General features: G+C 39.0%; 1 protein-coding gene across 2 annotated transcripts in view; it reads right to left on the minus strand.

Annotated features, from left to right (window-relative positions):
• LOC121866482 (NADPH--cytochrome P450 reductase-like) overlaps nt 1–13507 on the minus strand; it is a 71237-nt gene that overhangs the window by 35880 nt on the left and 21850 nt on the right. For both annotated transcript variants that reach the window (XM_042366196.1, XM_042366203.1), the window contains exons 3-6: nt 12755–12911; nt 7701–7883; nt 7372–7542; nt 5409–5540 (exon numbers count right to left, since the gene is read on the minus strand). In XM_042366196.1, coding sequence (XP_042222130.1) covers nt 5409–5540; nt 7372–7542; nt 7701–7883; nt 12755–12911 — 643 coding nt within the window. The remainder of the gene's footprint in view (nt 1–5408; nt 5541–7371; nt 7543–7700; nt 7884–12754; nt 12912–13507) is intronic.

Below are 13507 nucleotides of genomic sequence, written 5' to 3' on the forward strand. Positions count from 1 at the left end.
ACACTGTTTCCATGAGTACATATGTTGGCCTCCCGCGCAGTCTCACTTTTTTCTCTACCAATTCATTGTTCACTTCTATTGTACGTGCATTGCATAACATTAATTAAAAGATACCTACAGTATTTTTTATATTAACTTTACTACTGTGCATCTACAACCATCGTTAGTCAAGGCTTTAATGTACACAAAATCAATACAATAAGCTCTAATACCCACTCATTTCATCCCAAATACTATTGGATAATTGCTTTGGAAAAATCCATAAATGGCAACTGTAAGCTGATGGGAATCGAATTAGTCCTGTCCATATGGTAGGTACATGGGTGTCAAACATGCGGCCCGTGCCGACACACTCTTGCATGCGGCCCATTTGCTGCTCCAGCTTTACCTTGAGGAGCTAAAACTAAATAGTGAGTGTATCCCTCAGCTGAATAAAATAGTCTGCTGTTTCCTAGAACAATATACTCAATCATCATCACCAATGAGCTCCAGTGTGATTCTGTGTTGAGGAACAAGTTTTCGAGTGTTGATGTTGGCACATTTTATCAATATTTTGGACCAAATTATCCCAGGATTAAATGTTTTGCCTCAAAGATTATGCCAATGTTCAGAAGTACATATGTCTGTGAACAACTCTTTTCTGTGATGAACTTGAACAAGTCTCAGCTTCGGTCTCAATTACTGATGCGCACCTTAATTCAATACTGAAGGTTGCTACACCTCAGTCGTTAGTGCCAAACATTGATGCACTGATCCATACCAAGAGGCGCCAATTATCAGGAAGCAGCAGTCGCAAACAATAAGATTGATCAAGGTAAGTAAACACTTGATTTGTTTGTTTTTAAGGGTTTCGCACGAGCGCAGACTAAATCCACCTTTCTTATTTTGTCGTACTACTCACCTAAGAGGTGATTGCGAAGTGCTCATAATTATGTTACTTGGCCGCATACTGTGTACTCATATTAAATTTGGCCCGCCTTGGCAAATGAGTTTGACACCCCTGAGTCAGGTAGGAAATACCGACTGCACCCCCCCCGTCACCAAGAGATCACTACACATACATGTATAGTTCAAGAAACACAAGTCAACTTGTGGCATGATGGATGACTCATTAATGAGTAATACGGTATAAAATAAAGAGATTTTCAGGGATTTTTTTTTTTAATATACGTACGTATACAGTATTTATGAAAGTCATCTGGTTAGCCGGAAATCTCTCATCCCCGGAAGTGCTCTGTACCAATTGTTCCGGCTAATGGGGATATCACTGTAAATAAATACAGGGGACCCCCCAAATTCGCGGATTTTTACTTCGTGGTTCTCGGTTATTCGCGGATGACACCATGGATGTACCCAAGAATGTCTGTGGGTAGTTTTAAATTTGCTATCATTTTTGCAGCTAGGGCAGGGAGCCATTTGTTCTAGAGACAGTAATTTCCTTCACAGCATACCTATATTGTAAATGTGTGCGTGTGCATATGTGTGTGTGTGTGTGTGTGTGTAGACACACACACACACACCAAACACATAAAAATAAATAATAATGGGAAAATATTCAAATAATCAGAAACAAATTTATTAAAAATGTGGCAGTCAACCCTCAGGTCCAATCTCTATTATAGTATTTATTAATAGAGAAGGGACTTGAGGGTAGACAGTCACATTTGTAGTAAATTTGTTTCTGAATATTTGTGAGAAGATTTTCCAATTACAGTAAGTCCTCGCTTACCGTTGTTTCGGTACTACATCGCTGAACTTTAGAGACCAAAAATCCGATACCAAGTCGTTTTGTGTCGTCACGGACTACTTTTTATGACACATGACCCGCTCTTATCTGGCCGCGCTATGCTCTCTCGGCTCAGCGCGCTGCCTTCACTTGCGTAACGTCACAGCGTTCCCAAGAGAGTCTCTGTTACAACTGCACATCATTCATGTATACTTAAGTGCTGTTGCTCTAAAACTGTACACTAACCATTCGAAATGGCTTCCAAGCACCCATCAAGTGCTACTGATGCTAGTGTAGAGAAAAGGCAATGTAAGACCATTACTCTGGCTACAAAAATGGATGTATTAACCTGATTTGAAAAGGGGGAACATGCTGTGGACATAGCTGCTGTGCTTGGTCTATCCCACAACTGTGCGTACTATCTAGACCAACGCTGACAAGATTAAGGTTAGTGCTGGAAGTGGTTCTTCTTTGAGTGCTACTAAGACGACTCATACTAGAAGCACTGTGATAGAGAAGGTGGAAAAGATGCTGGCAATGTGGATGGAGAACCAGAAGCAACGCAATGTCCCTGTGAGCCTTATGGTTATCCAGCATAAGGCCAGATCCTTGTTTGACGACTTAAAGGCAGAAGAGAGTGAAGGATCGAAGGAAGAGACCTTTACAGTCTGCCGAGGATGGTTTCAACGATTTAGGCGTCGTTATAACTTCCATAACATAAAGATAACTGGTGAAGCTGCCAGTTCAGATACGGTTGCTGCCGAGACATTACCGCCAGGATTCAAACGGATTATCCAGGAAAGAGGCTACTCACCGAAGCAAGTCTTCAATGTGGATGAGACTAGTCTCTTTTGGAAGAGGATGCCTAAGAGCCTATATCTCCAAGGAGGAGAAAAGAGCGCCAGGTTTTAAAGCGGCAAAAGACCGCTTGACGCTGCTACTTGGCACCAACGCTGCCGGTGACTTCAAGCTGAAGCCTATGCTGATTTTTTGCGCTGCCAACCCACGGGCCCCGAAAGGTTACTCTAAGGATCACCTTCATGTGATCTACATGGCAAACAAAAAGGCATGGATAACCGGCACCATATTTAGCCAGTGGTTGAACGTGTTCGTCGTCCCTGCACTGAAGGAATACTGTAACGAGGAGAACCTTGACTTCAAAATTCTTCTGATCCTTGACAATGCTCCAGCTCATCCTCCCAATTTCGACGACTTGCATAACAGTGTAAAAGTTGTATTGCTGCCTCCCAACATGACAGCAATGATGCAGCCTAAGGACCAAAGCTTCATCGCCATATTCAAGGTGTATTATTTACACCGTACCATGGCCCAGCTGCTCAAGGCTACAAACGGGAGAAAATAAACTAACGATCCGAGAATATTGGCGCGGCTTCAGCATTTTTCATGCAACTGACACCATTGGCACGGCATGGGAAGAAGTTTCAGAAAGTTGCCTGAATGGTGTGTGCCGTAAACTGTGGCCTGAGTGCGTGAACAGTTTTAAGGGATTCATGGAACTTAGTCCCAGCTGGGATATCTTCAGCTTGGCTAGACAGGCAGGCTTTGATGAACTGGAATCAGAAGATATTGAGGACGTACTGGCATCCCATACAGAAGAGCTCGCCAACAAAGATCCGCAACAATTAACAGAACACAGTCCTGTTGAAGATGACGATGACGAAGAAGAATCTCAACAAGCGCTAACTTCCAAGGGGTTGGGAGAATCGTTGAACATGTTACAAGTAGTAATGCAAATGCTTCTAGATCACGACCCAAACAGAGAACGTAGCTCAAAGGTTCAACGCAGTATTGAGGACAGTCTTGGTTGTTTACCGAGATCTATAAGGAGAAGAAGATGAGTAGCACCAAGCAGTCAACATTGGTTTTTCATCATGGGACTGCAGAAAGAGCTTCTTCACAACAGCCGGCAGCCGAGGAGGAGCAAACTACAACGGAGGAGGAGCAAGCAGCAGCAGAGGAGGAGCAAGCAGTGGCGGAGGAACCCCAGTCAGCGCAGGAGGAGGAGGTAGTCGCAGAGTCTCGGTGACTCACCGCCCTCCACACACACACACACTCGCTCTACCACCTTCGCCCATCGGTGAGTACCAACACAAACTTAGTACTGTAGTTCTATATACTGATCTCTATAGAAATGGCGATGATTTCCTGTATATATAACTTTTTTCATGGGGCAAAGGGAGGCTCAGGAACGTAACTCCCGTATTTTATCTATTTCTAATAGAGAAAATTGATCCGCTCAACGTTGTATCGCTTACCGTCGCGTTTTCGGGAACATAACCCAGACGTTAAACAAGGACGCCCTGTATTATTTATTTGTATGTGTTGAGTGTGTGTGTCTACATACACACACGCAAATGTTATTCGCGGATTCGGCGATTCGCGGCCATTTTGAGAACCTAACCCCCGCGAATTTGGGGGACCCCCTGCATATGTATATATAATATGGGTCATCAAATGGAGTTATTTTCAAGGAACAAGGCTTCAATACAGCCAAGTGTGACAGCCAAAACAGCACACAAGGTTTCCAGATATATGAGAGCACTCGGCAACACCAGCTGATGGGTGAGTCGCTGCTGAGAGCCAGCACAGAGCTGCCGAGAGCGCATGTGATACCAAGGAAAAATTAACTTTTTTCCAGATGTTAAAACCCTGTGCAACTAAAAACAAAAAAATTTAATGTGGTATATAAAAACACTGGGTACGTTAAATCTAGTAAAAAAATTACCTGTACAGTAGGTTTGGTGTTTTTAGGTATCTTGAGTCAGAAATCCCCATCCTCTGGAATTTTCCACCTTGTACTATAGAAAATAACCCCCACCCAACTCGGAATTTGGGCCAAACTGGACAGGCTTCCCCCCCCAATTAGTTCGAATTAGAGGAAATTTTCTGTATACAGTAGTCCAGCAAGTTATGGTGTGTTGCCAAACTGCCTGCTACTCTCATACACACAGAATATAGTATACCCCAACTCTCTTAAATTTTCTTCTATACACTATTATTATAATACTGTACAGTATACAGTATAAACCCTCAAATATATATTGTGTATATAGTTCGACCCCCTACTGTTTGCATAAAAATTTGATCATAAAAAATCAAAACTGCATTTGAGTATACGTATATGGTATATGATTATGAAAGATGTTTACTTATATATTAGGTATTTGAAATAACTATGCATAATTTACTAATCAAATCTCCCATATATTGTGTCATTAGTGATATGATCATACACTCCACTCTTCAGTGGTTTAACTATAGCCACAATTCTTTCCACAAAGAATCACTCATTTCTCCTTGACAACTTCGAGTCACACTCTATCATTATATACCCTCTCTTAAAGTACTTTTTTCCAATCCTTATACTAATATATAGACTGTCTATATTTCCACATATGCCTTATTATAGCCATAAAGACAGTGAAGTCTTTTTCTTAATAAAATTGTACTCCAGAACTCCACATGCACCAAAATCCTGATCTTGAAACACAGAGGTAGACTTTGTTACAGCTTTCAGATGACCAAACATACTTACCATTCACCTCATCAACGATAATATAGGCATCATATCTGTGCTGCTCCTCAACTCAATCCTTGACTAACTTAAACATAAACAATTCCTATTTCCAATTTTCTGATGTTGCTTCATATATTTACATACCTTCAGTGAATTCAGACGAGCAATCTCTCCAGTGAAAAGACGAGCCGGGTCATACTCCTCGTGAACAGTCAACCTGTACTGCCTCATGTTAATGTCCAGGTTCTGAGCTTCTATGCCAAAGATTTCACAAACCTATAAAGGAGTAGAGCGAGTTTAAGTTTATTCAGTAAAAAGATATATCACCATTGTTATCAACCATTTTCCATAAAATTAATTATAACTTTAATGTTCACATCAAATCACAAAATAACTGCCCGGGGTACCCCATCAAGTTGCTTATGTCGTATTAACACTCTTGGGTTTAGGGAGGTGCTCTCCAGCGAGATGCTCGGGGTCTGGCTGGTCACTAACCTCACCGCACTTGACAGCACAACACAGGAGATAACTGCACAGTAATGAGTCATAGCAAACTTGCTATTCGAGATAAAAAGGTGGGGTTTGTTGCAATAGCATTGTAAATAAATTATCTACAAACAGTTTTTTATGAGTAATCATGATAGAACACATGATGGAACACAAAAGTTTTGTTTACGCTTAATGAAAATGTTTATCCATCTCTTTACACCTTCGTTATTTCGTGATTGTAATATGAACTTTATTCCATTTTAAATAATACAAGTTTAAAAAAAAATAGTTAACGAATAAAAGTTGTGAAAAAAAAATATATTTTGTTTGGTAATAGTGGTGTAAATTGTGCATTCTGATGAGCACGCCCAGACCAAGTACAGGTTATTAATTTTTCCTTCTGAGTGCAAAAGATAATTATACATGTTGAGTCATAGCAAGTTTATTATTGGAGGTAAAAAGTTCAGGTTTGATGCATTAGTATTGTAAATACATTATCTACAAATAGTTTTATATAGGTAATCACAATAAAATTATTAAATCTATACGTAAGCGCGAGTATAACACAAATTACATGGCTGTCACTCAGGTTCCCAAATCTGAATGTTCCTCACTCAAAGTTTCTATATTTTTTACATAAATTATATATAATCTGTTTATAAATACTTATTATTTTTTCAATTCATATGAAATAATAATTGCAAATTATTGGTTAAATGTAGAGCATAAAAATATATAAATATTGTTTTTTTACAAAAATAACTGAATTTATTTATGTACTGGACTTACAAGTTAGATGTTGGAGCACTAGGTGATGTTCCTCCCCCCCCCCCTTCTCCGTGCCCCACAGTGCTGCACTTAGCCTGAACAAGGTGACTAAATCTAATTTTAGTGGGAGTACGGGTAGTGCACAGTGTGAGGGAGATGAGCGGTCATGAGGTAAGTCACACTGTGATGGCTGAGATACCACAGGTGCAACACTGTTTATTTTTCCTTTTAGCCACAGTGACATGCCAGGCAGTTCCTTTTGCACTAGGACTGCTTGTTGAAGGGCCAGACAACATTTGCACTACAAGGGCCAGGGACACTGGGAGGGCCTCAGGAGGCACCACACTATCACCATGTAGTGTAATCTCCTTGAATTTTTATTTTCCCACCCTTCCACCTTTGCCAGCAACATAAGCATGGTTAAAAACTATCACAACACTATCAATAAATGAAGTCACTGTCACAACACTATCAATAAATTAAATCACTGTGATGCACGAGAAATCGGCAAAAGCCACGAGAAAATGGTGGGAAATGTGGGACAAAGTTATGTCCTGTCTTGTTGATCCACAAAGGGTGACTGGTGTAGTCACTCACATAACCTTGGAGTCTACATAGGTGCCAGATCACACGGATGTTGCCAAATGTGCTTCTTGCATATCTGGCATTCATACGCAAACTTAAAATTATTTTATTGTAATTTTTGAGCTCATACGCAAATTTGCTTATGAAAACCCAGAAGCGATAATTTAGATCAAATGCAAATTTGTGTATGAAAACCCCAAGTGTGTTAAGTAACACAAAATCGTGAAACAAGGATTATGGTATTACAGTACTGTAATCTACATACCTTTGGCCACATGGCATCCTTCCAGGTGATGAAATCATCTTCCATGTTAGCATCGTCGTCACCCATTCCCAGCTCGTATATTCGGGATGCTCCGAGTTCAACCAAGCGCTTGTCTATATACTTCCCCATGGCATTGTAGTGTTCATAGGTCTTGTTGCCCAAGCCAAATACCTGCAACAAACAAAAAGGATATGCCCCTTCAATAAATGTTTATTCTTATCATTAATGTGTATTAACAAACACTAATTTTTCATGAGTGATATGATTAGTGGATACAATATAGAAGCCAGGTGAATTAATTATTTGTTTAAAAAAACAAAGTTACTTACTGTAAATTGTACCCCATCAAGTTGCTCTTCACCATTTTGCAAAAACTCGTAAAATTCTTGGGCGTTGTCAGTGGGGTCTCCTTCACCGTAAGTGGCAACACAGAAAATGGCCAGATGGTTCTCAACCTCACTAAGTTGTGCCAGTTCACTCATGTCACATTCTTCTGGGTCAGCCACCATGCCCTGTGAAAAAGTCAACACTGTAGACCCTGTACAGCAAGTGATGAGCTCAAACTCTTGGTTCCAATACAAGTAAAGGTCACCATGTCCCCCCTTCTGGAGACAAAACAAGCATTCTTTATATACATAAAAAATACTATTGAAAGAGCTGTGAATATGACTGGAGAAGTAAATCTGTTGTGAGGGACAGGGATACTGTACTATACAATTCTAAAACAATAAAATTGAAATTGAAAAATATTTTTTTGGCAAAAAAAAAAACACATTCCCCCCAAATATTTTAGAATGTAATCTCAGAGATCTTTCTAAAGGACACACTGTAGTTCTAAAGACATCATCTAGACAGAAGAGCAGTAGCTAATCTAACAACAAATTCTCACATACATAAGCAATGTCAGCCATGATGAACTGCAGTGAAGCCTCCCTTACCTAGACTTCTCTTAATGTGAAATCACAAGAACAAGATTTGGTAACAGTCTGTTTTACTTCAAGATGATCCTTCGTTTCCAATTACATGTACAGTACTGTATTCACAATAAAATCTACTTTGCTACACTGTTTCCCAGAATGTGCTTGAATACCTGCTGTAATATGTGAATTATCTAGTGCTTAATGCTCACCTGAAGATGTACAGCACATATAAGCTAATTCAAAGGGACTCAAATCATGTTTTAACCCATGTGTTTCGGGCTATGGTCGTCTGGCACCCCCACCCCTCCCACGCGGGTATATTCAGGAATATTTAAAAACAAATAAAAAAGCAACTCTTGTCTTGCAAACTGGCCATGCATGATATAAGCAGGAAATAAATACATGTCCCTACCACAGGTTGGCAACACCGGGGCTAGGAAGAATCGAGAATGTTCATAAATTGGCATGTGTGTGATGCAGCAATAACAAGGTAAACACACTAATTTGTGGACAGAATGAGGTACAGGACACTAGTTTTACTCTGTTATTACTATTAACAATCATTATTAGTGTTCTAGTAATTGATCACAATACTATACATGTGCTTGGGGGTAGAAACACATGGTGATGCGAGTCTAATTCAAGGGTGAGGTGCCGACATCGCAACAGCTGAGAAACTACTGGGAGGCTCTCATGTGTGAGTGAATGAAAGATAAATACAGTACCTGCCAGGTACTTGGCAACATAATCTAGCCAGACCCGCCCTTTATATTCAAATAGACCTGTGAGATTAAAATGTCATGTGACGTGACCTGAAGCTCTACAGACACGTCATAGGATGTTAACCCTTAAACTGTTAGATGGTTATTACGGCTGAAACAGACTGTGGGATAATGAAAATACAACACCGAGCCATGCATTAGGATGGAGGGAGGAATGTTGAGGAATGGGGGGGGTTAGAGTGGAGATTTATTGTACTTTTGGACATGTGGTCGAACAGTGTTACCAGACCAATTAGGGCATAATTTATAACCTTTAAGGTGTATACAGGTACAAATACAGTAGAAAGTCGATTTAAAGCGATTCAATTTAATATTATTGATTTAAAGCGACACCCACAATTCTGGACAATGTTTTAATTTAAAGTGAATCTTTCCTATTTTGTGCAAGTCAATCTGGCGCATCATATTTAAAAATTTGTGCCTAATGTTTCTCTCACGCTACACTGTTCTAAGGGCAAAGTTGTACTGTACATGTACTCAAAATAATGTACTAAATGATTACTAAAATTCTTGTATAGTGCAAACTATAGCATGATTATATTCAAATTAATCGCTATCTTATAAGAATTCCAGCAATGTAAATTTTATTCTCCCTGGTCACTTCTGTGACATTTTATAAACAAAAAACAAACTCAAACTAAAGGACATAAATAAACAAATAAATACTTCACTAGACCTTCAGCCCCAACTGTCAAACGTCACTGTCACCGCCCCCCCTCTTCCCAGCCAGGGTTGAGTGGTTTTAGGCTTAAAGTTTTTATCTTATATATTATCTCAGACTAAAGTTAGGAGAATATAATTTGCATTGCTGGAATCCTTGCAAAACAACGAATAATTTGAATATAAACGTCATATATTTTGCACAAGAGATAAAAATTTTAGCCCTTTGTAATAAAATTAATTAAAACTAAAATTTTTATGTCTAATGTGAACTATAGCATGGATATATTCAAACTAATCACTATCTTATAAGAACTCCAGCAATGTTAATTATATTTTCCCAGGTCAGTTCAGTGACATTTTATAAGAGAAAAACTTAAAGTCACTCTTAAGGACAGATAAATAAATAAGCAATAGACCTTGGCATCAACTGTCAAACATATCATCTCACCTCCCTCCCTCCCCCCCATCTTCCCAGCCGGTAAACAGACCATTTCGTTTACCATTCGCATCCCTTAATTTTAGTTGTGTTAATTTATGAGTATTGGTTTTAACCCTTAGGCCCCGGGTGACGTTCCAGAACGTCCACCTATTTTGCCTCCATATTTTTATTTATTTATTTTTATTTTTTTTATTTTTTTTTTTTCTCCATTAAACCCCGCAGGGGAGTGAAGGGGGTGGGGTACTGCCAGCAGCACCCTAACCCGGGGCTTAAAGGTTAACATAATACTACAAAAAACAATGTTTAGTTTATTCTAGGAGATAGGCTAAGGCTAAGGTGCATCTGGGTAGACTGTCAGTCTTTTTAGTATTTTGTTTCTCTCAAGTACCAAACTAAATTATTCCATTGAAACAACACTTCAATTAAGTGCGAATTCAGTTTAAAGCGACCTCTCTTGGAACGTATCTTGCGTTATATCGACGTTCTACTGTACATGTGGGTGGATGTACATTTAATTATTGGAGGAAAAGTACACAATAAATTAATAATGACCAATTTAAGACTTTAAGACTTTATTTCAAAATTGTCCAATTGTCTATAATAAATCGTATTGAATGATATAAAATGGTCCATGATTGATATGCAAGTGTGGTGGTTGTTGGGAGTGATAGATAGTCCGCCATGAGGCCTGAAGCATCAGCTCCATGTGTGGTGGTGGTGAGCTGTAGTAATGTAAACCTACCACTTAGTTTTCTTACAGCAAGTTTTCATTATTTTTTTTTTATAAAATGAAGTTGTAGAACTACATTTAATAATCATTGGTAAATTATAAGAAAACAAACAGCTGATAATATCAAAATTGAGGCTGTTGACACCAGCTGATTATCACCCAAAGCTACCTTGACCCTGAACAAATGCAGTCATGGAAGTACTTGTTCAGACTCAAGGCAAGTTATAGTTAGTTTAAAAGTGTTTTAAAATGTTGGAATTAGTGAAGTCAGAAAAAGTGATGTCTTAAAGAACTGTTTACATCATCCTCTTTGCTACTGGTCAGCTCTTTGGCTAATTGGGCCTTTAATGTAAAGACATTAAATGTGTTTTTAATGCTTCATTCTGTTACCAATAAATACAGTATATTAAAAGTTATTCATTACATATGTCCTTAACTTTAATACTGAAGCAAACAAAGATAATCAATCAGCTGATGAAAAAACTGACTGGCTAGCAGCATCGGTATAGCAGATCACAAGATTCACGACACTGTGAGTTCCACTCCGCCATTACTTACCTTGAGTCTAACCAATTACAGTCCAGGAAACAGTTGTTCATACTCAAGGGGAATTATAATTTATTAAAAAAAAAAAAGTGGTTTGAAATAATGTAATTAGTGCTAAGGTGGCAAAAAATGGTGTCTTAGGGAGCGACTGCTTGATTGTGGTACAGTAATTACATCCCTCGTGACTTAAGGGTTTAGGTTATATGCTGCCAAATTAAACTTAAAGCTTAGAAGGCTAAAAACAATTACTGCAAGGTAAAAGAACAGACCAAATAATAAACAGCATAGAACTTTCATAAAAACTCTTTGAATGTTAATAGATAAAACTCAGGGAAGTGCTTATAATGAAGATCTGTAAGACTGGGGCACTGTACCAGAAAGTGTCGAACAGTCAATGAGACCAGGCAGTCATCACAATGGGGAGGGGGCACCCTCTCCATTAAAAAACAATGAGTCGGATGCATGTAGCCAATGAGAAGGCGGGCCAAAGCAATCTCTCAGCAGTACGACAGTCCTGATATCCCCAGGCACCCAAATCAGGGTGGATGCCATGGAGCTTGTTTGCTCCAACAGCATCCCACCTGCATTGCCAACTCAAGCGGATGGCAGCTCATATTACCAGCTTCATATCAGAGGCAGGTAGGAGGAATGATGTGCCACAGGGTGAGAAGCAGCTGCTTTTGCCACAGCATCAGCACACTCATTCCCCTTCTCCCCCACATGGGCTGGAACCCAGCAAAAACTGACATTTTTATAAGGCAATTCTTAGTCCCCTGGTGTAATACGGCTTTCATCTAAAATGTGGTCGAAAAGCTAAATTACAATTTGTAAAGAGCAGGAATCAAGAGCCATGTGTCATAAAATTTGACAAACTACAGCTACTCTGAATGATTAAATAAATCTAAAGATATTCTGCATATTAGCCCAGGGTAGTTATAATTTTTCTAATAGTAGACTAAATAAAATTTGGTAATAAAAGTCCTGCAATGTGAACCAGCTGAGGCATTGAATAAACAGGATATCATAAGTCATCAGATGACTAGTACTGGAAACCTGAACACCACATCCCTCCCTCAACACACAAATACAGTAAATGCATGTTCAAATGCACAATAATAATAATAATAATAAAAAAATCCTTTTGAATTTTCTTAGCATCAAACATTTCACAAATTAAGTTATTAAAAAAAAAAAGCCTCAGTTGATATAAAATATTCATCCTCTTTGATATGTATAACTTTATGCTTTTCCTCAAATATTCTCATGATGGGGTTTATCACGCCTTGCCAGTACATGTACAAACCTTCAAGCCATAGCGGGTAGCTTCCTTAGCCAGTCGTCCGGCAAATTCTTCAGCTGTTCCAGTCTGAGAGCCATAAAAGACTATGACATTCCTTCCGGATGACTTCATTTTTGATACAAAGTTGTTGTCGTTCACACGTGACTGTAGTTGTGTGGGTCTGGCAAATCATGGCAAATAAGAAATTAGAATTTGACTAACAATAATGGGTTTAAACAGATCATCATTGATTAGGTCTTGTTTTACCTACAGAGAAGCTCCCACTGCAATGGTACAGGTAAGCCTACTAAGTGGGTGAATTACAAACATTCAACTAGTGAAAGTGGGTTCCAGAGGCCAGTGATGATACAGCACACTGAATGCTAAGATTTTGGTACAAAAGGACACCATATAGCCAGCACTGAACTCACGTACAGTACCTTCACTTCCCCAACTGTAAAGTTTGGTACCCATTCTACAGTTTAGCTGAGTGGGGACACCTCATTCAGTGGTCTGCTGTGGGAATTACACCAGTTACCTATCATGGGCTGAATGCTTTATCAATTCAACTGTCACTACACTTAGTCGAAAGAAACAGGGTTCGTTTATTTGCTGGTCATTATTCACTAATACGGTACTTAAAAATACTTATCTTTTCCAGAAAATAATACTTATGATTCTTGAGCAACAATCCTGGTATCTGAACTACCTACAACCAAGACAACTTAAAATAGAACCTCATATTGTTTACATCAAAATCTTTCAATACTTCTGGTG

This window comes from Homarus americanus, unplaced genomic scaffold, assembly GCF_018991925.1.
Source record: "Homarus americanus isolate GMGI-L3 unplaced genomic scaffold, GMGI_Hamer_2.0 scaffold32583, whole genome shotgun sequence".
In the NCBI taxonomy this organism is placed as follows: Eukaryota; Metazoa; Arthropoda; class Malacostraca; order Decapoda; family Nephropidae; genus Homarus; species Homarus americanus.